General features: G+C 41.1%; 1 protein-coding gene across 1 annotated transcript in view; it reads left to right on the top strand.

Moving 5' to 3' along the window:
• LOC124721371 (src substrate cortactin) overlaps nucleotides 1–27816 on the top strand; it is a 135403-nt gene that overhangs the window by 57585 nt on the left and 50002 nt on the right. Inside the window, exons 5-6 of the mRNA XM_047246304.1 lie at nucleotides 2008–2173; nucleotides 6650–6760. Coding sequence (XP_047102260.1) covers nucleotides 2008–2173; nucleotides 6650–6760 — 277 coding nt within the window. The remainder of the gene's footprint in view (nucleotides 1–2007; nucleotides 2174–6649; nucleotides 6761–27816) is intronic.

The following is a 27816-nucleotide window of genomic DNA, read 5'->3' as shown; positions in this document are numbered from 1 at the left end:
TGTAGTTGCGAGGGCCGCAATCTCGTTGTCCACCGGACCCAGGATGTTTGAGTTGAGTGAACATTAAACCAGTTGTGAAACCTCCACTATTTTGAGATCACACCGTTTGTTCAGCCGTTGCTGCTCGCAGGGTCACTGAGACGAAGAGCAACGATTGTAGTGTTTGGAGTTGGCAAAATTAATCAGCCGTCCTCCACTTCTTATTATTAATCATTGAATTCCTTGTGTTATTGTTGGTGAAGCTCAACCAGTGGTATTTTTCTGCCTAGTGGCCGATAAAGCCCCAGTTACCTGCCCTGAGGTTTGCGTATTTTCGTGGCAGTGTACCTTTCCTCACCTTGCCACTGCTCTCCGGTATGGTGTGTAGTTCGACAGCCTCCTTGATTGTGGTTCGAATATTTTGTTTCTTTTGGATTACTTTGGTTGTAGTGGTTCCTTCTGCTTCTGGATGTTCTAAACACCGGATTCGGAAGACGCAGTGCTGTCGACCGGTTCCGCCTTGCCTGGGTTATTCCATCGTTGAATTGGTTATCAGAAGTTAGGTAGATTTTGAAAGAGTGTTGGTCAGTGTTTATACTGTCACTAGTTTGATTTGCCATCTGGTTAAGTGAATACAACTCTTGGCTGCCTGTCTCATTCTTTACGAAGTTGAGCGACTTTCCCAGGTTGATCCTTGGAGCACTGTCTGAGGCCCACATCTCTCTTGATTTGGTCAGAATGTGATGATTGTTATTTTAAATACGGTAATTTTGAATTATTACTGTTTGGGCCTTCAGCTGACAAATAATTTGAATTTTTTGTCAGTAAGACCTTTAGCTGTGAACACTATTGGTTGTAAGAATTTTTAATTAGATATTGTCTCTTAATTGTGAACTTTTGATGATTGTCTTTTTTTTTTTTTAGATATTTTAGTATCCCTTGGAGAAGTTTAACTGTTTCTTAAGTATTTTCTATCCAGTCCTTCAGCTGTCAAATTGTTTTATGAGTTATTACTGTTGGGGCCTTCAGCCTACAAATAATTTTAATTTCTGGTCAATAATGCCTTCAGCCGTGAGTGCAACTTGCTTAATTTTTTTTAAATTAGACATTGTGTCTTAACAGTCAAATTGAATAGTTGTTCCTTATAGTCAACTTTAGTTGCAATTGTTTCCAAATAAAGTGTATGTGATTTAAAAAAAAAAAAAAAAAATCTGAGCAACCAACAGTAACTGATTACAGCCCTGTCCACACCGAATCCTGCCTTTCCCTACGTACCAGGTCTCAGCATGTCTGTATTTGTACTGTAGTTCTTGTATGTTCTGAGTTTCTGTGATAATAGTTATAACACTGAAGTAAGTCAACATAGTGCAGATAATTATTGCTTTTATTTAAAGAGTCTATGTTAATGTCTCCAACAAACGGCACATGGTTTTATACACTTATGTCTTCTCCAGCAGATCCTCCAGACAATTGAAAAGTTCTTCAATACTACTTCCAGGTGATGTATACAGAGCTGCTATAATCAGGCTGTTTTTCTCTAATTTTAAATTTTTTGCTGCATCCTTAAGTACTATTTCTTTACTCAGATTACCAATCCATTTGACTTTTTCACATGTAGTATCATTTCCGCTATGAATGCCCATATCTCCACCTTTATGTGTCCTCCTGCAGTACAAGTTTATGAGTTCATAATTTCTTAGCCTGTACTATATACTTTCTCTTCCTTGCAACCTAATTCACTTTCTATGAAGAAATGTGGTCGTGATTCATGTAGGTATATATCCAATTACTCTGTGTTTTTGTTATATACATTCTTGTATGTAATGTTGAAAGCACTATGTTATGCTCTAAAAAAACCATCGCTTTACCCCGTGACTAATAATCTTGTTTACATCATGTAAGATTGTTAAAATAATTCTTATTTCTTATTTCATTCCTTGGCATATGTAATTACAGGGCAAAATTAAAGTAGACAAATGAAAAGTGTTAGGTCTGGAAAAATTCAAATTCATGTGGTTTTATTTTCAGAGTGCAGAAGGTTGGGAATATAAAGAGAAAATTGAAAAACATGCATCACAAAGAGACTACAGTTCTGGATTTGGTGGGAAGTTTGGAATTCAGGCAGATCGACAGGATAAGTCTGCAGTTGGTTGGGATTATGTAGAAAAGATCGAAAAACATGAGTCACAGAAAGGTAAGGAAAAAACAAAAGTGTTTGGAAATTATTGTGTTACTTTTGATAAAAAGTTTGAAAATAATGTTATCACACAATCACCAGAAATTATCAGTTTATCTTGTAACATGACTCCATTCACAAAGGCAATAATTATTATAGACACATGATAATCCTTAAACTTGCATTATTCCTGAATTAAGATGCACCTTTAAAGTATGTGTGTGCCATGTTTTATTTCATTTGAAACAGTGTTAATTTGGAAAACAAGTTCTAATACACATCCCCATATGTCTTTATATCCTGATTATGTGATAGCTTTTTCATAATTCCAGTTATGCAATTGGTTTAGTAATCAAATCAGTTGCAGCAGCTTTTTTCCTTAATTGTTTTATGATGTTTGATGAAGTTCCATTAATTTGCATGTGCACTATTTCAGCTAATGGTTGATGAATAAGAATGTAAGGTGAAAATAAAATAGTAGTGTGCAACAGACATCTATACAAAGTGGAAGAACATGTCATAGTACTTTAAAGACAAAGCAGGTCTCTCAAGATGGCTGAAACGTATATGGCCAGAATATGGGGAGAAATAAAGTTTATGCAACTACACTCCCAAAGTTTAATTCTAAGTTATTGTACTGTGAAAACATGAAAATGCACATCAGTGTAATAGTTGTTTAACATGTAAACAATACAATGGAATCGGACACAATGAACAGTGGAGCATTTTGTCCTAGGGAGTGTCATGATTAATTTTGGAGCCTTGGATGTAGATGTATTTTTATGCAGAGAGAGTGCAACTGAGCAGGTAGTACAGTAATTAAGATACTGGACTTGCTGCATTTGGTGGGACGGCAATTTAAACCCTTTCCTAGCCATGCAGATTAAGGGTTTTCCGAAGTTGCCCTTTCTCTATTGCATCTATTGAATCTTTAATGATCTTGTCATTGAGGACACACAGAACTGTAATCATTCTTACATAGTTCCAACATTTTGTTTGGAGATGACCACCCTCTTAGATTCAAGAACTGTTGTTTTAAATTTCTGTCATAGCACGTGTAATTTATACTGGTGACCAGTTTTGAATGTAGCTATGTTTGAAACTAGTCAGCAGTATAAATTACTCAGAGCTACACTATGTGATCAAAACTATCCAGATACACACAAAAACATACATTTTTCATATTAGGTGCATTGTGCTGCCACCTACTGCCAGGTACTCCATATCAGTAACCTCAGTAGTCATTAGACATTGTGAGAGAGCAGAATGGGGTGCTCCGTAGAACTCATGGATTTCAAACATGGACAGGTGATTGGGTGTTACTTGTGTCATACATCTGCAAGCGAGATTTCCACACTCCTAAACATCCCTAGGTCCACTGTTTCTGATGTGATACTGAAGTGGAAATGTGAAGGGACACGTACAGCACAAAAGTGTACAGGCTGATCTCGTCTGTTGACTGACAGAGACCGCCGACAGTTGAAGAGGGTCATAATGCCTAATAAGCAGACATCTACCCAGACCATCACACAGGAATTCCAAACTGCATCAGGATCCACTGCAAGTACTATGACATGCGGGAGGTGTGAAAACGGAGTTCATGGTCAAGTGGCTGCTCATAAGCCACACATCACGCCAGTAAATGCCAAACGACACCTCACTTGGTATAACGAATGTAAACATTGGATGATTGAACAGTGGAAAAACGTTGTGTGGAGTGACGAATCACAGTACACAATGTGGCAATCTGATGGCAGGGTGTGGATATGGCGAATGCACGGTAAAAGTCATCTGCCAATGTGTGTAGTTCCAATAGTAAAATTCGGAGTCAGTGGTGTTATGGTGTGGTCATGTTTTTCATGGAGGGGGCTTGCACCCATTGTTTTGCATGGGACTATCAGCACAGGCCTACATTGATGTTTTAAGCACCTTCTTACTTCCCACTGTTGAAGAGCAATTTGGGAATGGTGATTGAATCTTTCAACATGATCGAGCACCTGTTCATAATTCGCGGCCTCTAGTAGAGTGGTTAGACGACAATAATATCCCTGTAATGGATTGCCCTGCACAGAGTCCTGACCTGAGTCCTGTAGAACACCTCGGGAATATTTTGGAACAAGACTTTGTGCCAGGCCTCACTGACCAACATCAATACCTCTCCTCAGTGCAGCACTCCGTGAAGAATGGGCTGCCATTCCCCAAGAAACCTTCCAGCACCTGATTGAATGTATGCGTGCAAGAGCGGAAGCTGTCATCAAGGCTAAGAGTGGGCCAACACAATACTGAATTCCAGCATTACCAATGGAGGGCGCCACAAACTTGCAAGTCATTTTCAGCCAGGTGTCTGGATACTTTTGATCACGTAGTGGATGACAGAAATTTAAATAAAAAATTGTGTAAGAATCCTTCCTGTCACAGTGTGTGCATTTTATTAAACAGCCTCACATGTCCCTTTGTAACTTCCCATTTTCATTAAGAATTTTCCTGAGCTGGCTGATTGAAAGCTAAAAATAAAGAAAATTAGGGTTTGTAGGTCAAATAAAATAATTTTTTGATTGACAGACAGCAGTGATGTGGTCAATGTTACTGGCTGCTACTAGACAATACACCCCATGCTGATGCAATCAGTAGTTGTGCATGCACCTCAAAACAAACAAAACATGTACTTACGAGATTTTTGTAAATTATTGGTAGTGGGGAGGGTATTAATGATGGTGGCAGAACAGCAGCAGTTGTAATACCTATTATGCATACGTAAGCATCATAATTAAATTTTTCAAAGGCAAATAACAGCACTAAGGTAAGTGTCCATTCTCACATTATGAATGATGTGAAGTAACAAAATTCCTAATACACAAGAAAGAAACAGTAAATTGAGAACACAGTTTAATTTTTGGTGCAACATGCTACACAAACAATAGATACACTGCTTGTGAATCACTGTCATCCTTGTGTTCACTACATCTGCTGTCAGAATGTAATGAAGTAATAAGTTACTCATTGTGTTTTCCACTACAGCTTCATTCTCCCACACTTTCATTGTGATCTCATTTGTGTTTTCCATGACATCATGACCCTCCAGAAGCGAATTCTAGATTATAGCATTATTTGTCAATCTCTCTATTTCTGCCAGTGTGTATTTATTGTTGTTTGGTGAGCTGCACCAAACTGGTCGTTGAACTGAAGAACACAATACATTACTGTGAGATCTCGCAGAATTATTATAGTATTTGGTCCACTCTAAATGCATAAATTGTATATCGAAATTCAAAGTTAGGAAAAAGTAAAACTACCATCAACCTAATGATTGGTTTGAACTCAACAGTGGTTTACTGGGTATGGTCCTGTTGAGGATGGTATATCCTTGTCTTCATCCAATTTGTTAATTAGACTTACCTTGCCAGTAATAAGGGGACATGCAGTTTAACATGGGATCTTTACTGAGATGCAGTTATGCATTTTTCGCAGGCATGAAGCATCAGTAGAGGCAAAAGCAGTGAAAGGAGACAAAAATCTGACACTTAGTCTGACAGCTGTCATCACAAATGAGTGTTTTGTTTCTGACAAGAATGGGTGGATATTTGATTGGTGTATCTCAGTTTGGCACGCAGCTTACCATACAACACTTCTTTCTTAAAGTGACAATTCAAGCATGGTCATTTAGGAGGTGGTGTGCTCTTTCCTTCCTCCAATGTGTGAACTGAGGATCTTCCATATACATACAAACATGCATAATTGCGAGAGTTGAAGAACTCGATAAATAACTAGCAAAATCCTTGAAAATTAACTTAGATCAAGCCTTTAACAGTGGAATCTATAGCGACATTTTGTCACCAAAAGTCATGTAAAACTTTGTAGCCCTAAGTATCTCTACAAGCTACTGAATGTGCTCTGTGTGACATCAGACTAAACATCCAAATTTACACAGCTGCATGCAAGTGGGACATCATACCGATGTGTTTTGTATTAGGATTTGCTTTGAATGGGAAATTACTGTAGGAGCCCACATATGCTAGCAGTTTGAGAGTTTTTACGGGACCTATGTGTGGCCAAGTCAACAGTTAGCACTATTATTGCATAGAGGAAATTTCAGAAAAGGTCCCAACACAATAAGTGTAAGAAATTGACTGATTGTGAGTCCCAAACACTAAGGCATTTGTCTTCATACATACCATGTCACTATCAACTGGTATAGTCATTGATCACTCAGTTGCCATGATTTCGTCTGCTTGGGTTAGTAATATGTACTAACCACACTATATAGGCTCACAATTTGCTTGGTTGATTTATAGGATCAGATTCCTTTCTTAAAGGGGCATCTAGTAATTAATAGCACATTTGTGTGTGGCGTAACAGGTAAAATGCTAAAATAGGGAGCAGTTTGCTTGGTAAGTTGGTGCTGTAGCTAGACTTTTTTGGGGTAAGGGGGGGGGGGGGCTGTTACATGAGAATTTTTGTATCACTGTAATAGCAACTATTGCTTTACTGTTTCAGATTATGCTAAAGGCTTTGGTGGAAAATTTGGAGTTGAAACTGACAGACAGGACAAGTCTGCTTTGGGTTGGGATCATGTAGAGAAGACTGAAAAGCATGCAAGTCAAAAAGGTATTGTTGTATACAACTATTAATCTTTACCAAACTGAAAATGTTTGTGCTATTTTTACTACAAATAAGAAAAGAGAACAGTAAATTAGATACACACAAACAGTGTGACAAGTGTTTGAAGTTGCTATTCATTCAAGTAAGTGCTTGTTCAAGTAATAGTGTACTGACTTGTCAACATAAATACAAAAAATATATGAAACCAGAAGGTAAAAATATATAGTATGAATAATGCTAGATGTAATTCATAAGATATAACAGGTAATGTGGTATGAGAAATCTATACAAGGGAGCATGTAGCTTTTTTTCCTTTCATGGAGAAACATGCTAAACACCTTAGACACACAGAATAAAGATTAGTATTCACAAACTCTGTTCTCCAAACATGCCCTTGGTTAAAAGGAATCTCATCACAACTGTTGACTAAATTTTGCAGTGAACAAATAATCATTTGATTAGGCTCTATTTCCAACTCCTGTGGCCACACTTTAGCACATCATCTATATTCATCAGCCGCTGTGGGAGACACTGCGACTGCCAGCAAACTGTAGAGACTAATTTTACATCATGGTGGCAACAAATAAGTTCTCTACTAGTCTCTCTTCAAAAAAACATTTTTTAAAATTTCTGGATATTGTATCCTTCCCCTCATTATAAAATTGCATACTATTTAAGATATTATGGCTCTCTAGTCTGACCACAACATACACTTCTCTCAAATAAATCCATCTCCCTTTAATAACAATGCTTTACAGTCACCACTTCAAAGCCAGAAACTTGTCTGCACTTCACTTTTTCTATTATCCTGTAGAATCCGAAGTTTCACTATATTTTGTAGTACTGTACATCCACAGTTCACAGATGATAGTTAAGTGTGTGGCAGCATCCTTTTTGTTGTATTATACAGGGTGATAAAAAAATGTTTACAAGCAGACATGGCACTTCAGGCATACAACAAGGATCAGTAATCACATGGGAAGCAGTTTTCGTAAAGGCCATCCGGGGCTACTGAATGGCGTTGGAGTTATTTCGTCACATGCTACAAATGTATGCCAGCTACAGGAGAGGCTCAAAGTGCTGTCCAGATGCATGAAGGCATGTCTGACATCGACACTGCATCGAACAGTGCACCCTCTCAATGACATCCCGCTACTGCAACAATCCTGCCCACTAGGCTCTCCTGAGGTGTAACAGGTGTTTTGTACACAAGGCCCTTGAGGCATCCTCACCAGAAAAAATCAGTTGATGACAGATCAGGTGATCACAGTGGTCATGCAACTGGCCCACCATGAGCAATCCAGCAGCTGGAAAAGGTTGCCTACAGATGTGCCCTCATTTTTCTGCTGAAATGCGCAGTGGCTCCATCATGCTGAAGTCAGATGTGACGACAAGTAGGCGTGGGAACATCATTCATCATGCCCAATACAACCTTTCACAGGAATATGAGGTATGTGCAACCTCCAAGTCAGTCTGGGAAAATGTACAGCCTCTCGTGACCAGAGCATCATCTTGTGGCATTTGCGACTCCCAGTTCCTATGTGATTACTGATACTTGTTGTATGCTGGATGTGCCATGTCAGTTTTAAACGTTTTTTTTTAAAAAAATCATCCCGTATGTTAAGTGTTTATCTTCCATGTGGTGGATACTAAGAAATGAAATGACTATGTATGTCCCTTTTTGTAAATTGTAATTAATTGATTTATGGTACTCACAGGAATGCTACGTGTGTGATTACAGACTTTCTACATCTTTCCTTTAAATGCCACTTTGAATGTACTTTACATATAGATATTACATGATAGATGTGAAAATGATGCTCGGAGGAGACACTCAAAATGTAAGTTGTTCTGACAACATCTGCTGCACAAGCAATATGAGATCTGGGATTGTAATGCTACAAAACACTACTCACAGACATACGAAATACCACTCGCAGACAGGAATCCATATAACTTTGATTTTATTTTTATTTTTTGTTTGATGCTAGTATTGATTTTTCAGTAGTGTTTTAAGATTTTCAAAAATGTTTATTCACTGATCTGTCCCATACATTACCAAATTGGCTTCTAAGATTGTGCTTTGCTTATTTCAAAAGAACGTACTTCCAGGTGTTGTTATGAGTATCAGCCAGCTACACTGCTCTTTAAATGGTTTTTATTTTATAAATCACTCACAATGAGCCCATTTCGGCATATTGTCATCATCAGGTGCTCTGTAAATACATAAGTAAGTGATGGTCCTAATATAATGGTCTGTAACTGTAATCAGGAAAATTATAATACATTTGTTTGGTGTTTTTTCCTTACATGTAATATCGTTGCTGCCATGTCCTGTCTCTTTTTAGAATTATTAGTTTCTCCTTACATGTACATTGGAGATGTATGTCTGACGTAAGTCAGTTTTTATGTATGCTATTTTTCTCTTGACAGCTTGGATGACAGTGGATCAGCGATATTACTTGTTTACATAGTTACCATTATAAGTAAGTGATGTGTGGAAATTTGGTTGTTTTTTATTATTTTTATAGGTTTGGTTCTAATTATGTTTTTGCCTGGAATTTGGTTTAGTTTTAGTTGAAATTTTTATGTTATATTTTTATTTTTTCATTATAATTTTGTTATTGACTATGATTTGTGAAGTTTTCTTGATCTTATGTCTCTTGTATGCTCTTCATGTTGCTATCGCTGTTACTATGAGTATGTATTATTTATTGTCTCTGTTTTATTACATTACCCATTTTCTTGCTTTACAATGCGAATAAAGTTTTCTATGTACTTTTTGTGCTTTAGGTTGGTTTGTTCGTTCAGTAAATTTGTGGGGTTGCTGTATGCATGTGAATATATGTCTATTTCTTCAAGGATGTTCATGATTGCCCCCTTTTGCATAATATGGAGGCTTTCTAGTGCTTCATTTATGGGTTTTATGTAATGTTTTTCTGTTTGTAGATGTTGAAAAAATGTGAATGGGTTGTTTTCACTTTCTCTGGTGTGATCCTTATGTATCTAATGTTCAAGATTCTACGCGTTTGTTCTGTGTAGAATTTGTGACATGAAAGGAGGAGGCTCTGCTGCTAGGTAGTTCGCATGGTAGAGGTGTGGGCCAGCAGTTACAGGAAGTGTTGGGGTGTGAGTACCAGATCACCAGCATTGTTAAGCCTAATGCAGGGGTGTCCCAAGTGATAGTGATAGTGGGTGGAGCAGCAAACAGTCTTGATAGGGATGGGGAATGTGATGTAAGTGGTGACCTGGTAGAGATAGTTACTCAAACTGGTGGCACTAATGTGCATTTCATGCAACTGTTTCAGCATCATGAATGGCCTCACCTTAATGCCCCCCCTGCGGGTCTGGGGATTAGAATAGGCCCGAGGTATTCCTGCCTGTCGTAAGAGGCGACTAAAAGTAGTCCCTCCCCCTCAAGGGGGTAGTTAGCGCCTGCGTCTGGAGACTGACTGTTCCACGACCTATATTTGCGGTCATTTTGGTTTTTCACTTCTTCTCGTTTCTTCCTTCCTTTGGTTGGTTCCTTTCTTTGTTCTTCTCCATCTCACTGTCTTCCTTACTCTTTTCCTTGCCTTCTTCTCCTTGCCTTCTTCTCCTTGCCTTCTTCTCCTTGCCTGCTCCTCCTTGCCTGCTCCTCCTTGCCTCCTCCTCCTTGCCTCCTCCTCCTTGCCTCCTTCTCCTTGCCTCCTTCTCCTTGCCTCCTTCTCCTTGCCTCCTCCTCCTTGCCTCCTTCTCCTTGCCTCCTCCTCCTTGCCTCCTTCTCCTTGCCTCCTCCTCCTCGCCTTCTTCTCCTTGCCTTCTCTGGTCTCCGCCTCGGCGTTTGAGACAGTCTGTCCTCTCTCTCCCTCTCTCTCTTCTTTTTCCTCTTCTTCCTTCCTCCCTGTGCGCGCCTGAAGGCCGACCCACACGTTCGCACATGTAGCCGGTGACGGGGTAACGCTAATTCCCTGCCCTGGGTAGACAAGTAAGGCACGCACGTACCCCCTGGTAAAGGCCAGGCCCAGGGAGGGGTGATTGCCTGAGCTGATACCTTCTGACCATGCCGATTGGTCCCTCCGTCTGTTTCTCGGGAGGTGTGACCTGAGGTGTAAACATTCACCTAAGGCGGGAGTGCCCTCTGAGAGGGTCCCCACAAGGAAGGAGCGCGCCATCGGAGATGCTGACAATCATGGGGGATTCCTCCGCAAAGGATTTCTCTTCTTCTTCTTCTTCTCTCTCGACTTCTGCCCACAAACGGAAACTTGACCAGCCACCAGTGACAAAAGTACTACCGCCTGCCCCACAGTTCCCTGTAGTTTCTCGATCTGAGGATGGCAAGGATTTTTCCTCTGTCAACCCTTTCGTTATCCAGAAGGGCGTAGATGCCATAGCCGGATCTGTCAAGTCTTGTACCAGGTTGCGTAATGGTACCTTGTTACTGGAAACTGAGAGTGCCTTTCAGGCACAAAAACTGCTTCGGGCCACACTCCTGTACACGTTCCCTGTCCGGGTGGAGGCTCACTGCACTTTGAATTCGTCTCGTGGTGTGGTATATACTCGATCACTCGACGGATTGACTGACGAGGAGATTCAGTCTTTCCTCACTGAGCAGGGCGTGACGGCTGTCCATAGGGTCATGAAAAAGGTCAACAATGACCTTGTACCGACCCGGACACTTTTCTTGACCTTTGATAGTGTTCAGCTGCCGTCACGTATCAAAGCGGGCTACTAGGTTATTTCTGTTCACCCCTATGTCCCGACACCTACGCGCTGTTACCAGTGTCAGCGTTTTAATCACACTCGCCAGTCTTGTTCCAATGCGGCTAAATGTGTCACTTGTGGCAGGGATGCCCATGAGGGTGACTGTCCACCTCCGTCTCCTCGTTGTGTGAACTGTCAGGGTGACCGTGCAGTGTCCTCCCGCGACTGTCCCATCTACAAGGAAGAACGCTGTATCCAAGAAATTTGGGTCAAATAGAAAGTGTCCACCTCGGCTGCTCGCAAGCTATTTGCTAGTAGGAAGCCCACGCTGCTCCCAGCGGGGAAATACAGTACTGTCCTCGCCTCTCCTCGGACTACCAGGGAGGTGGCGACGCAGACATGCGATCTGACCTTCAGCATCACAGTCGTCCGTTCAGCCAGTGCTAAGATCGCGAGGTTGACGTCTCCTCTTCCTCCCGTCACCCCTCAGACACAAGCACCTTCATCAGCTTCTGCCAAGACGAAGACCCAGAAGTCAGATGCACAGGCCTTCAAGAAGGACCCGTCCCATGCAGACTTCCTACGTACCTCGAACTCCCAGCCGTCGACCAGTACTTCCACTAAACGACCTTCCAAGAAGGCTCATAGGAAGCACAGTTCTCCTTCTCCGCCACGGCGCATTTCTTCTCCTGCGCCACCCAGCGGTTGCCGCCCCAGGCCGTCATCCGTTTCGCCTGGCCGCACCGCTGGTAGCTGAGCATCTGGCTGTTCACCTGCAGAGGAAGCTCCCCCTCCCGGTCATCTTAACAAGATGGCCGATGAACCTATAGAACCAATGGACGATGACTGTCCGCCTACTGATAGCGGCGGCAGTGCTCGCTCGAAGCCAGGCACTCAGCGGCCTTCGAGGTGACCCCTTCTTTCATCTTCCTTTTCTTCTCACGATGGCACTTATGCACTGGAATATTCGCAGCATTCGCTCCAACCGAGAGGACTTGAAGTTGCTGCTCCGCTTGCACCGTCCGCTCGTCGTAACCCTCCAGGAAACGAAGCTACGCCCATGCGATCAAATTGCCTTGGCACATTACACCTCTGTGCTTTTTGACCTACCCCCTGTGGTAGGTATTCCGGCTCATGGAGGGGTTATGTTGCTGGTCCGGGATGATATTTACTATGATCCCATCACATTGCACACCGGCCTGCAGGCAGTTGCCGTCCGAATTACTCTCCCGTCTTTTACATTTTCCATTTGTACTGTTTACACTCCATCGTCGTCTGCCATTACCAGGGCAGACATGATGCAAATTATTGCTCAGCTACCTGCACCATTTTTGTTAACTGGAGACTTCAATGCCCACCATCCCCTTTGGGGCTCTCCAGCATCCTGCCCGAGGGGCTCCCTGTTAGCAGACCTTTTCAACCAGCTCAATCTTGTCTGCCTCAATACCGGCGCCCCTACTTTTCTTTCGGACACATCTCACACCTATTCCCATTTAGACGTCTCTATATGTACTACCCAACTTGCACGCCGGTTTGAGTGGTATTCACTTTCTGATACATATTTGAGCGACCACTTCCCGTGTGTTATCCATCTCCTGCATCATACCCCCTCTCCGTGCTCAACTAGTTGGAACATCTCCAAAGCAGACTGGGGGCTCTTCTCTTCCAGGGCGACCTTTCAGGATCAAACCTTCACAAGCTGCGATAGTCAGGTCGCACACCTCACGGAAGTCATTCTCACTGCTGGTGAATATTCCATCCCTCACACTACTTCTTCTCCACGTCGCGTACCGGTCCCCTGGTGGACCGCAGCATGTAGAGACGCTTTACGTGCTTGTCGACGTGCTTTACGCACCTTTAAACGCCACCCTACAGTGGCGAATTGTATCAATTATAAACGATTACGTGCGCAGTGTCATCGTATTATTTAAGAAAGCAAGAAAGCCAGCTGGGCTGCTTTCACAAGCACCTTCAACAGTTTTACTCCTCCTTCTGTTGTCTGGGGTAGCCTGCGCCGGCTATCTGGCACTAAGGTCCACTCACCAGTTTCTGGCTTGACGGTCGCGAATGACGTCCTTGTGGCCCCTGAGGATGTCTCCAATGCCTTCGGCCGCTTTTTCGCAGAGGTTTCAAGCTCCACTCATTATCACCCTGCCTTCCTCCCCCGAAAACAGGCAGAGGAGGCTAGGCCACCTAACTTCCGCTCCTCGAATCATGAAAGTTATAATGCCCCATTCACCGTGCGGGAACTCGAAAATGCACTTGCCCGGTCACGGTCCTCCGCTCCAGGGCCTGATTCTATTCATATTCAGATGCTGAAGAACCTTTCTCCTGCGGGTAAAGGTTTCCTTCTTCGTACTTATAATGGCATCTGGATTGAGGGACATGTTCCCGCATGCTGGCGCGAGTCTATCGTTGTACCGATTCCTAAGCCGGGGAAGGACAAGCACTTGCCTTACAGTTATCGACCCATCTCGCTTACCAGCTGTGTCTGTAAGGTGATGGAGCGAATGGTTAACTCTCGTTTGGTTTCGCTGCTCGAATCTCGAAGCCTACTTACCAATGTACAATGTGGATTTCGTAGGCGCCACTCTGCTGTTGACCATCTGGTTACCTTGTCGACCTTCATTATGAATAACTTCTTGCGGAAGCGGCCGACCGTGGCTGTGTTCTTTGATTTGGAGAAGACTTAAGACACCTGTTGGAGGGCGGGCATTCTCTGCACCATGCATACATGGGGCCTACGCGGTCGCCTCCCTCTTTTTATTCGCTCCTTTTTAATGGATCGACAGTTCAGGGTACGTGTGGGTTCTGTCCTGTCACACACCTTTCGCCAGGAGAATGGGGTGCCACAGGGCTCGGTTTTGACTGTCGCTCTCTTCGCCTTAGCGATCAATCCAATAATGGATTGCCTCCCAGCTGAAGTATCAGGGTCCCTTTTCGTGGACGATTTTACCATCTATTGCAGCACGCAGCGTACATGTTTCCTGGAGCGCTGTCTTCAGCGTTCTCTTGACTGTCTTTACTCCTGGAGTGTCGCCAATGGCTTCCATTTTTCTGCCGAGAAGACGGTCTGTATTAACTTCTGGCGCTACAAAGAGTTTCTCCCACCGTCCTTACAACTCGGTCCCGTTGCTCTCCCATTCATGGAGACAACACAATTTTTGGGTCTTACATTTGACAGGAAACTTAGCTGGTCTCCACATGTGTCATATTTGGCTGCCCGTTGTACCCGTTCTCTAAATGTCCTCCGTGTTCTCAGTGGTATGTCGTGGGGAGCAAATCGAACCGTCCTACTTCGCCTATATCGGTCGATCGTCTGCTCCAAGCTGGATTATGGGAGCTTCGTATACTCCTCTGCACGGCCGTCCATCTTACGCCGCCTCAACTCTAAACAACATCGTGGTTTACGTCTTGCGATCAGAGCGTTTTATACTAGTCCCGTCGAGAGTCTTCATGCTGAAGCCGGTGAATTGCCACTCACCTACCGGCGCGATATACTGCTTTGTCGGTATGCCTGTCGGCTACTGTCAATGCCCGACCACCCATCTTATCGTTCCTTTTTTGACGACTCTCTCGACCGTCAATACGGGTTGTATGTCTCTGCCCTGCTACCCCCTGGAGTTCGCTTTCGTCGCCTCCTTCAACACCTTGATTTTTCACTCCCTGCAACCATTAGAATGGGTGAGAGCCACACGCCATCTTGGCTCCAGGCTCAGGTTCGCGTTCACCTTGACCTCAGCTCGCTCTCAAAGGAGGTTACCCCCGGTTCGGTATACCACTCCTGTTTTGTCGAACTTCATTCGAAGTTCATTAATATGACCTTCATTTATACAGATGGCTCTAAGACCAATGACAGGGTCGGATGTTCTTTTATTGTCGGGGCACAAAGTTTCAAATACCGGCTCCATGGCCATTGTTCGGTCTTCACAGCTGACCTCTTTGCCCTCTACCAGGCTGTTCTTTACATCTGCCGCCACCGACATTCTGCTTATGTCATCTGCTCCGATTCCCTGAGCGCCATCCAGAGCCTCAGTGATCCGTATCCGGTTCACCCTTTCATGCACCGGATCCAACGCTCTCTTCAGCAGCTAGTGGACGACGGTTCTCTGGTTAGCTTTATGTGGGTTCCTGGCTATGTCGGTATCCCTGGGAACGAAGCTGCAGATGCCGCGGCCAAGGCTGCGGTCCTCCAGCCTCGGACAGCTTCTTGTTGTGTCCCTTCATCAGATTGTTGCAGGGTCATTTGTTGGCGCATTTTATCGCTGTGGCATGCCAATTGGGCTGCACTTACGGACAACAAGCTTCGGGCCTTGAAACCTCTTCCCGCGGCTTGGACGTCGTCCTCACGCCCTTCTCGGCAGGAGAAGGTAGGTTTGGCCCGGTTACGAATTGGACACTGCCGGTTCAGCCATCGCAATCTGCTGACGGCTGCGCTGGCGCCGTTCTGCCCATGTGGGCAATTGCTGACGGTCCGCCACATTTTAACGTCCTGTCCGGATTTTAATACACTGCGTCTTGATCTTGGCCTGCCATGTACTCTAGATGCCATTTTAGCGGATGACCCAGGAGCAGCTGCTCGCGTTCTTCGTTTTATCAACTTGACAAACCTGTCTAAGGACATTTGATTATGCTGTTTTTTTAATCCTATGCCTTTCAATCTGTCTTTTATCGTGTTTTCCCTTTTAGTTGCTGTTTTAAACTTGTGCCTTAATGCTGCTGTTAGGTGCATTAACATGGAGCTGGAGAAGGCACTGATGGTAGAGGGCATGGGTCACATTTCAGTGGTGCCAGTTGAGTCTACCGTATTTACTCGAATCTAAGCCGCACCTGAAAAATGAGACTCGAAATAAAGGAAAATAAAATTTCCCGAATCTAAGCCACACGTGAAATTTAAGACTCAAAATTCGAGGGGAGAGAAAAGTTTTAGGCTGCAACTCCAAATGGAAACAAAGTTGGTCCATTGTAATACGAGACACAATTTAGGACGAATGAATGACGATACAGCTACAGTAGTTTGGTTCGAGTCGTAAGCTTAGCAGTTAAGCTTTACCAGGTAGCCATTGCAATACGTCAGGTGCTCCGTCCGTATTTATACGGGTACCCTTCCTTTTTCACGTGCTTCGTCTGGTTTGAATCGATTGCTTATTTTGCTTTGACCTGATAAGTGCCGTTCTCTTTGTTATAGGTGTTTGGGTCACTCTAAGCTGAAAATGCATTATTGTACTGTGTCGTGCATTGTTTGTCGCATTCTGATAGTGCGTGTTTACAGCCTGTTGCCGCTCGTGGCACGGCTTGCTTTTGTGCGCACTACCACAGCTTACAATAAAAAAAAAAGAGAGGAATTGTCTCTAACCGAAACAACGGTAAGAGACTGCTATTTGTTGTTACTTACACTGCTGCTTTCTTTGATAATGATCAACAAGAACCAAATAATAGACGGCGTATGATAGAATTTGTTCCGAACGAGAGTTTAGCGAAAATTTTTCTCTGTTTGAAAATCTTTGCAGATGCCTCTTTAGTACATTACCTGCTACACAGATGTTAGTCATCTTAGATTCGTGCTTCATTTATGACTGTGTCACTATTCAGCATAAGAATAATACGAATATAAAGATGACATTATATGTATATTCTTCCACATTTGCTGTTGTCTCACTCTAGTTTCGTAGTTTATTACGCAGACAGGATTTAAATGAGATAGCAGCAAACACGAAAGAATACGCGGCATGATGTTTACATTCTTCAACCTTTTCTTTTAATTTATTTACTGACGGATAGGTTTTGGCACCAGTATTTATCTTTGTGCCTGCAAAGCATGCCTGTGTAGTGCTACATATAGTAGACAGCGGAAGTTAGTTGTGGCGGCACCTACCAACATTTTTCAGAACTTCCGCTTGCTTTGCACTCGATTCTAAGCCGCACGCGGTTTTTTGGATTACAAAAACCAAAAAAAAAAAGTGCGGCTTAGATTCGAGTAAATACGGTATTAGTAGATCGGGTCACAATACGCGTGGCCTGCACCTCAATAGGTATGGGAAGGGGAGGCTGGCAAAACTTACAGGTGACAAGTGTAGTGGGTGGTGGTGGGATCACTCATGGAAAAATCTGTAGTCGTTAGTGTTAAAGCTGCACCTTTTTTAGATTGAAGTCAGCTGATACGTATACCTGCTTAAAGGTAGTCCCTCTAACTAAGGGCTAACCTCCAGAGGATGTCATGTTTCCAAGTAGAGAAGGAATTAGCATATTTCGTCAAAATATGAGGTATTAGAGATAAAGTTAGTGAACTGCTTATAGATGTTGACTGTGAAATTATTGGTTTATCAGAGCACCACTTCAATAATTTCACAATTCAAGGGCTTCCTTTACCAGGATACAGATTAGCTGGCTCTTTTTCAAGGAGTTCCTTGTGGGGTGAGGGAGTGGCCATGTACATAAAAAACAGTATTCCCTTTGAGTCCATTGACGTATCATGGCACTGCACTGAACAGATATTTGAATGTTGTGCAGAGGCAGTTGAATTTAGTGAAAGTAAACTTCTAATTGTTGCTGTTTATAGGTCCCCTAACTCCAACTTCAGAGCATTTCTGCTCAAGCTAGAGAGGGTTCTTGGTTCACTTTATAGGAAGTACCAGAAATTAGTTATATGTGGTGACTTCAATATTAATTTTGTATATGATGATGCAAGAGAAAGGAAGTTGGTAGATCTCCTAAATTCATATGATCTGATGCAGACTGTGTATTTTCCAACTAGGGTGCAGGGGAACAGTAGCACAGCCATAGATAATATTTTTATTCATTCTTCATTACTAGATGGGCATTCTGGTAGTAAAAGGGTGAATGACCTTTCAGACCATGATGCACAAATTTAACACTAAAAGCCTTTGTACCCAAACAAATGTCACATATAACTACAAACTATGTAGGAAAGTTAATCCAACAGCAATAGTGAGTTTCTTAAAACTTGTCAAGGAACAAGAATGGCAGGATGTTTATAGTGCCGATAACATAGATGACAAGTATAATGCTTTCCTTAACACATTTCTCATGCTCTTTGAGAGTTGATTTGCATTAGAACATTCTAAATGGGGCACTAGCAGTAAAAGGCAGCCTGGGTGGCTGACTAGTGGGATAATGATATCATGTAGAACAAAGCGAGAATTACATCAAAATGTTAGAAGTAGCCACAATCAAGCTACAGTAGCCCATTACAAATAGTACTGTAAGGTGCTTAAAAATGTTGTTAGGAAGGCAAAGATTATGTGGTATGCAAATAGAATAGCTAAATCACAGGATAAAATTAAAACCATATGGTCAGTTATGAAGGAAGTGTCTGGTCAGCAGCACAAGGTTGATGATATAAAGTCAGTTCGTAGAAAAAATATTTCTGTTACTGGTAAATCAGATATATATATATACAGTATTTAACAATCACTTTCTGAGCATTGCTGGTGAATTAAATAAAAATTTAGTTTCTACAGGGAATCATATAACACTCTTGGCATATGCCTTTCCGAGGTTGATGTTTGAAGTACTCCTCTGTGGTACAGACAAGGGGGAGATTGAGCCAATAATTAAATCACTGAAGACTAATGACTCTCATGGGTATGATGGAGTGCCTAGCATAATACTGTGCAGCACATGTTAGTCCTGTATTTAGCCATGGTCAGTTTTCTGAATGATTAAAGTACTCAGTAGTAAAGCCACTTTATAAAAAGGGAGAAAGCGATAATGTAGACAATTTTAGATGTATTTGTATGCCATAAGTGTTTGCTAAAGTTATTGAAAAGGGTGTGTATGTAAGGATAATTGATCATTTTATATCACACGATTTGCTATGAAATGTACAGTTCGGCTTTAGAAGTCATTTAACACCTGAAAATGCTATATTATCTTTCCTCTGTGAGGTCTGGATGGGTTAAACAAAAGGTTTTGAATGCTAGGCATATTTTTTGTTTGAATTAAGGCATTTGATTGTGTTGATCACAAAATATTGCTCCAGAGGTTGGACCATTATGGAATACGGGGAGTAGCTCACAATTGTTTCACCTCTTACTTTGGAAATAGACAGCAAAAGGTCCTTATTCACATTGTTGAGAATGGCTGTGTTGTGGGGTCTGAGTGGGGTACGGTCAAGTGGGGGGGGGGGGGGGGGGGGTTGGCCCAGGGATCAGTGTTGGGGTCACACCTGTTCCTTGTTTATATAAATGATACGCCCTCTAGTATTACGGGTAACTCTATAAAATATTTTTGTTTGCTGATGACACTAGCTTGTTGGTAAAGGATGTTGTGTGCAACATCGGCTTGGTTTCAAATAGTGCAGTTCATGGTATAAGTTCATGACTTGTAGAAAAGAAACTAAAGCTAAATCACAGTAAGACTCAGTTTTTACAGTTTCTAACACACATTTCAACAAAACCTGACATTTTAATTTCACAGAATTGGCATATGATTAGTAAAACTGAACAGTTCAAATTTCTAGGTGTTCAGATAGGTAGTAAACTGGCATGGAAAGCTCACGTTCACAATCTTGTACAAAGACTTAATGCCGCCATTTTTAATATTTGAACAGTATCTGAAGAGAGTGATCATTCAACACGAAAATTAGTCTACTTTGTTTATTTTCATTCATTTATGTTATATGGTATTATATTTTGTGGTAATTTTTCCCATTCTGAAAGGATATTTTTGGCTCAGAAACGAGCGGTTCGGGCAATAAGTGGTGTACACAAACCTCTTGTTGACCCCTATTCACAAGTCTGGGTATTTTGACATTGGCCTCTCAGTATATATATTCCTTACCGTCATTTCTCGTTAACAATATTAGCTTATTCCCTAGAATAAGCAGCTTTCACTCAGTTAATACTCGGCAGAAATCCAACCTGCATTTGGATCAGACTTTGTTAACTCTTGTGCAGAAAGGTGTGCAGTATACTACTGCATCCATTTTCAATAAGCTACCACAAGAGTTATCTTAGCAGTAATCCATGCACTTTCAAATTGAAACTGAAGAGTTTCCTCATAGGTGCTCCTATTCTGTCGAGGATTTCCTTGAAAAATTAAGCTGATTCTTGTTGTATTGTCGATTATGTTTACTTAAATTTATGGTTTGACATTTTTTGGGTTCACAAACATTTTATTTTTATCTTTTATTACTTTTATGTTGTAATTTCATGTATTGACACATTCCATGACCTTGGATATTTGCTCCTCAGTTTGGTCCTATGGAACTTGATGTGTAAATAAATATATAAAACGAAATTTTGTAAACACTGAGGTGGTTGTGTATGGAATTTTCAAGCTGCCTTTGTAGATTTTGTGTTTGAGACTGTGTGTTTTGATATGCAAAGACAATGTCAGTTTTGGTGAATAATATGTTAATTTTGTTTGAGATATTTCCCAGATAAGTTGTGGTTACGTATGTTGTTTTCTTCTTCTTCGTTTTAATTCTTTATGGTTGCATTTTACTGTAGAATAATTGCGTTACAATTTTGGGGTCATAATCATTTTGCTGGGTTATGTATTCTACGACTTTTATTTCCTTCTGAACTGCTTCATTTTCTAGTGGAAAATTTGTTAATCTGTTAAGGATTGTGTGGAAGAACGCGAGTTTGTGGGCCTTAGGGTGACATGAGTGTGCACTGCTTATACAGTCTGTTGGGGTAGACTTTCTGTAAATTTCAAAGCAATGTTTGCTGTTAGTTAAGTCGAGAAAGTTGATTGTTTTGTTAGTTTTGTGTTCTGTGGTAAATTTCATTTTAACCCTTTGACTGCTGGAGGCATGCCATCTGCTTGGCATGCTGAGGCGCCAAGGCCTGCGGCCTAATCTGGCTACCTGTGCTGCGAGCCTGTCCTTTGGAGCCGCCGCCGGGACCGGAGCGGCCTGCACTGCCCAACCTGCCCTGTGCTGTGCTGCATACTTCTCGGCTGATTATGATTAATGAAGCAACCCACTATCATCCAGCAATTAAAAAGTAGGAGACTGCAATGGGCTGGACATGTGGCTAGAATGGAAAACAACAGAATCTCCAAGAAAGCATTTGAAAGAACTCTCCAGGCAACAAGACCATTGGGACGACCTCGTACAAGGTGGAAAGATGACATAGAGAAGGACATCGCAGCATTAGGAATTTCCGCAGGGTGCAGAGAGGTTGCGTGAGATAGAAGGCGATGGAAGCACATCGTTGATGCAGCGCGTGGTCTACAGGACCTGTGATGACTGAGGAGAGAGGGAGGGGGGGGGGGAGAGAGAGAGAGAGAGAGAGAGAGAGAGAGAGAGAGAGAGAGAGAGAGAGACTATTTTCCAATAATCTACAAATTAGTCAAAAAGATGTTGATTTTTATGAAAACATGAAAGCAGGGTATATTTGAAACTTCTTTTACTAATATCATTTTCTGTTAATGCTTCAAAGCCAGTGTCATTTGATCAACGAATTTTAAGCACCCAACCCTCCCCAGCTAATGACAGAGGCAAAGTAGCAAGAAAAATCGCACTGAGAACAGCATTTTAACTTTGGCATATTGTTTCTCGTTGATCAAAGGCATTTAAATCAGTTATGGAAAACAGGTTTTGTACAAGTAGACCCAATGTGATTTATATTTGTACTATTAAGGATAAAAGAATAACTGTCCATGTTATGTGTTAATATTTAAATGTATCGTACACAGATTAATATATGGGTTTTGTTATACTGGCCCAATGTACTCGGCGTAATTACATTTGCCACAGTACAGATGTTGCACCCTCTCAATCACCAATTCCATTCATTTGCCAGTAAACTGCTACACATGAAGAAGTCAGGCTTTGTTTGAATAGTTTTACACCTGTTGCATCTATTTCCCATCCTTTATGATCTGGGCTTTGGACTGGCACTGGCGAAGTTAAAAACAGATTTATATTTCATTTTTTACATTTTTTAGTAATTTATTCAGAAGTGTCAATAAATTTTCTCAGATTTAGTTCCCAGTGATTAATAATGCTTCTTTGTGTGATAAGTCTCAAAGCAGGATACAACACGTAATGGAACGTTGCAAGTTTTGCTTTGGTATCTAGTTTCCCAGCGCACTTTCTGTTTCGTGCAAACCATGCATCTGCGCATTAGCGTACTTTTCTGCGAATGTTCACTCACGATAACAGCTGGAAAATGTCTCCCTGTGAATCGCAGAGGATTCTTGTTATCGTAGCACCTTCCCCTATCAGCTTTTTTCCATTCTGTAGCATATTTTTCTACAATCTCCCATAAGAGAGAAAGGTGAAACTCTGAAAGTGCCATTTTTCGCCCTGTTAGCGACCAGTGGAGAGCATGAGCATTTAGAGTGCACAAATCCAGAATGTGAAAAAAATATTTCTTGAACCATTTCACAGTCTTACGCACTGATCCCACTGAGCTCAGTAACATGTCACAACGGTCAGCTGCACCCATACTCGAATTGTAATCTACAATACATTGTGGTTTCTTTATTTTTTCACCAGTATTTCTGACAGTCTTCTGTGATTCAACCATTTGTGTTGTGTGACTTGTGGTCAATATGCACTCCTCTCTCTTATCGCACCACTTGATAGCAAGGACCTTGTCAGTGGACTTAAACTCAGTTTCTCCTCGTTTTAATTTCTTCTGCGGTTTTGGCATGGTGCACCTATTCTTATGAACAGTGCCACATGCAGCTGCTCAATGGTTGTGAAGCCAGAGAAACAGATCTGGGCTGGAGTACCAATTATCTCCATATGGAATATGACCCTGTTCCAAATACGGTCCCAGAAGAGTTATCACTACATCACCACTTTTTCCCAAATTGTGAAACCAAATTTCTGTTGTTGCACCTGTATATACAATAAAATCCAAATTATACCCACTCCAACAGTCACCCAGTACAAATGTCTGTATTCCACATGTGTTTTGCTTGGTTGGAATAAACTGCTTAAACGATAATTGCCCTTTGAACACCAAGACTTTCATCTATACAAAGCTTGTGATGTGGGCAAAATGAACTACAAAATGTCTTTCAAGCTTTGTCAACAATCGTCCTAATTTTAAATAGACTGTCACCTCCGGTACTCGCAGAGTTACCACTGAATTGTAACGTTCTCAGAAGTAGACAAAAACGGCCTCGGGACATAATTTCATTGGAAACTGTATCTCTGGACCAATAATCACTTAATTTTAACTTCTTAACTTGTGCCGTAAGAAGGCAAATAGCAACAAAACAATAATGTCCTCAAATCCAGTGTCTTTCCACTTTGACAGTCGGGGAATTCACAGATTCTGTAGTATTTTCTCTGGTGTAAACGTAAAAACGATTTGTTTCATCTGCAATAAATTGCCAAAGTTCTTGGGACAGAAATATCACAAAAAATGAAAGAATGGTTGGGTCAGTATCTAATTGACAGTTGTGTCCTGACCTCGAGTCATCGAAGTAATGGTTTAACAGCTGGAAATCGGTTTGTTTCCAGTAAAATGGGTCACTTAAGCGTGCTCTTTTCCTAACCATTTCACTGGCACTTTCTGATTCCTCGGATTCAGAGGAACTGCTGACTGTAATTCTTGCTCTCCCCTCTGATGTGAAGGGCTGAGTACTACAGCTTCGAGATTCTGTTGAAGAATCATGACTGCTAATGACGTCAGATAATTCACACTCACTGTCGCTATTAGTGAATGTATCCAGGATTTCTTTATCTGTGCAACCACGGCGACATGACATTTCTCACAGAAAACAAGAAAACTGATGAAAACATAGGAATTGAAGCCGAATTCCGCAAAGAGGGAATGCAGCAACAAACATATATGCACTCTCGAACTATATAGTCAGATCACTGAACAGCTACTGGAAGAGCAGAGCGGAAAGACAGCTCTGTGTGTTTACACGTCTGTAGCGCTCAGGTAGCTGTGACTCAGCGCGCCTAAACTCGTCCCTAGTGCTGGAAAGGCCAGTGGTGTGGTGCACGTCAACACGTCCTTAGCGCTGTAGGGAAGACCCAAGGGCCGCGCTTATACACGTCAGGTGTGCCAGGGGAATGGCGAGGCTTGAAATAAGATGGCGCCAGCAGAACAGTGCTGCAACACTTCAGCCTCAGCTAAAAAGAAGTTTCATAACAGCGCAGAGTGTAAAGAACGCAAAAAACGTGTTATTAAAGGCATCCTTTGTGTGAAATGTAACTTCTGGTTACACGAAAAATGAGCGAATGTGAATCTCGAGTTCGTTAATGACGATATTAGGTGGTCATGTCGTAACTGTGTTAATGATTAACGTGAAGACTTCCTCAACATGATAAATTCAAAAGACAAAATGATCAAGTTACTGAATAGTGACATTGAGACTCTCGGAAAAGAAATTGTAATCTTGAAGCGAGAAAACGTGAAACTATTAAATGAAAAACGTTTGTGGTTCTGTGGAAACAGTGAATCAGTGAAGGAAAATGGCCAAAAACACAGTGAGACTCAGTGTTAAAAGCGATATACAAACTGAAAAAAGTGATGATAATGACGAAAATTGCGTAGAAAGAAATACAAAACATGTCGAACCTACAAATAAAATATTAAAAGTGGGTTGCAGTGACGTACAAAAACAAAGGAAGGAAGCATCAAGAACGTGGCAAACAAGGTACTGCAAATGACGTCTTAATAATTGGGGATTCATTATTCAAAAACGTTGCAGTATCGAATACTAAAACTGTGTCCACCCAGGGATAGGTATACATCAATTAAATAGTCACCTCAAGAACATGCAGACAACGAAACAAAATGCATTCCCACCGGTACATCGTGATGAAAACTACAAAGGTGTATTCATCCACGTGGGGACGAACTCACTGCGAAACAGCACTGAAGAAGAGATGGTAAACAAAGCAAGAAATCTAATCTGGATGTCGAAAAATGTGTAACCGGTATCAAAGTTAATTATTAGTAGTATCCTGCACAGAAGATCTGTAAGTGATAAATACATAGACAGGATAAACATTCGCATCAGAGAGCAGTGCAGCAGACTTGGTGCAGTTTTCATAGATTCGAATAAATTTGTTAGTGATAAATGTCTAGGACAAGATGGACTGCATCTGAACAGGCTAGGATCGGCAACATTCAGCAATATGTTTAGTGACATACGTAAGACCGTACTCAATAAGAGAAACTAGTATGCAAAGATGGGGGTGTAAAAATTGATAAGCCTAATGAAATTGAAAAGCCTAATGAAATTGAAACAAAAATACACAAACAGTGTTTCAAACCAGATGCCATTAGGAATATTCAAAAAGATAACAATACGTTCTTATTGCACTTGAACATAAATGGGTTAAGTTCAGATTGCATAAATGGCAGAGAAACTAAACTAAATGACTTGCAAATCATTTTGTCGGAAATACCAAATATCAAGATTGTGTGCTTGAATGAACACTGGCTTACAAAGGATAGTATCAAAATCTTAAATAACCTGGATAATTTTTATGTTGCCAGCATCTTTTGTAGAAGTAATTTAACTCGAGGAGAATCGTGCATACCAGTGGAAAGATCAATGGAATGTAAAGCAAGACTCAATTTCGATTCCCTTAATGAAGAATGTGTATTTGAAAGCTGCTGTGTAGAGTTAGCGCAAAATATTGTAATTTTATATGTGTACAGAATTCCGGGCGCAGAAATAACGAAACATTTTTTGTCGAAATTCCAGTGTCTGTTCCAAAAACTTCAAAAAGAAACCAATAAAAGAATCATAATACCCGCTGATTTCAACATAGATCTAGACAGTGAAACCAATAACTCAACAAAATTCATTGATATGATTCAAACATCGGGTTTCAGTGCAAATTTCACTGATTTCACCCGAGTTAACGAAGTGTCTGCATCATGTGTAGATAATATTTTAACCAATTACACTTATAATGAGACAAATAAGTTTTGTTTAGATTTAGGATTTTCTGATCATTGCAATCTGTTTATGGAGTTACCAAAAACAATAGAACCTTGCACAACAAAAGAAACCTACACCAAATGCCAGTTCAGCAAAGAAAATATAAACTTATTCTATCATAGATTAAATAAGGTGGAGTGGTCTATAGATCATAGTATTTCATGCTCTGAAAATTTTGCTACTTTTCTGGAAAAATTCCTGCTCGTTTTTAATGAAACTTACTGTACTTACTGTACATCATAAAAAGTAGGAAATAAAGTAAAGTGGATTACTGAAGGAATAAAAATCTCGAGTGCAAGAAAAAAGGCGGCTACATAGGGAACTAAAACATAATAAAAGTCCTGATTTCGTTACCTATGTAAAAGATTACAAAAATATTTTTAAAAAAGTAGTAAAGGTAGCCAAAGAGCTGGAAAATAATAGATTCATATTGGATAGTGAAAACAAATCCAAGGCATTATGGTCAGTGATCAAACCTGAAACAGGTGCCACAGGTAGAGGCCACAATATTTCTAAAATCAAGATAGAGGATAAAACTATTGTAAATCCTGCTCAAATTTGTGAATTGTGTAATGAATTCTTTATAAATGTAGCAGTGTATCCAGTCACAGTAAATTTCTTCAACGGTGAGCAACTTGATGGTGAATTTTTCAGTACCTTTACAAAAAATACAGTAAAAGATACAGAAAATGTGATACTGTCACTAAAAAGTAAAACATCAGGGATGGGATACCAAAAAAAGTGTTAAAAACAGTCTCTAAAATAATTGCACAGCCACTAACTACAGTAGTTAACCAGTCCCTTGAAGAAGGTTATTTTCCAGGGACTCTGAATTACGCAGTAGTTAAGCCACTATTCAAAAAAAGGCGCAAAAGAACGCATGGGAAACTATTGTCCAATCTCTCTTTTTCCATCACTGTCAAAAATATTTGAGAAGGTGGTCACCATACAAATTCAAAAATTCATAGAATAATTTAAAATAATTTCAAAAAATCAGTATGGATTTCAAAAAGGCAAAACCACAATATCTGCTATAAATAATTTTGTTGATAAAATTAGCTCGTCTCTAGACAAATCATTGCATGCCACAGGAATTTTTTGTGACCTTTCAAAGGCCTTTGATAGTGTGAATCACTCCTTGCTACTTTGTAAACTGGAAAAGTATGGAATTAGGGGCACGGTATTAGAATGGTTTAAATCCTATCTAACCAACCGAAGACAAAGAGTGGTTATAACATCAGAGGGGGAACTTATACTTCAGAATGGTAAACCATTTCACAAGGAGTACCCTCCAAGGTTCTGTCTTAGGTCCCATTCTGTTTTTGTTGTACATAAATGATCTTCCACTTAATATTCAGTGTCACTTAGTTTTATTTGCAGATGACACATCTTTAATAATTGAAAGTAATATTGCAGATCAAATTCCACAAACTGTATTAAATACTCTAGAAAACTTGGATACCTGGTTTGATCTAAATGGG

The sequence above is a fragment of the Schistocerca piceifrons genome, chromosome X (genome assembly GCF_021461385.2).
Source record: "Schistocerca piceifrons isolate TAMUIC-IGC-003096 chromosome X, iqSchPice1.1, whole genome shotgun sequence".
NCBI lineage: Eukaryota > Metazoa > Arthropoda > Insecta > Orthoptera > Acrididae > Schistocerca > Schistocerca piceifrons.
Note: the sequence above shows the minus strand (reverse complement) of the source record. Positions and strands in the feature narration are given on the sequence as shown.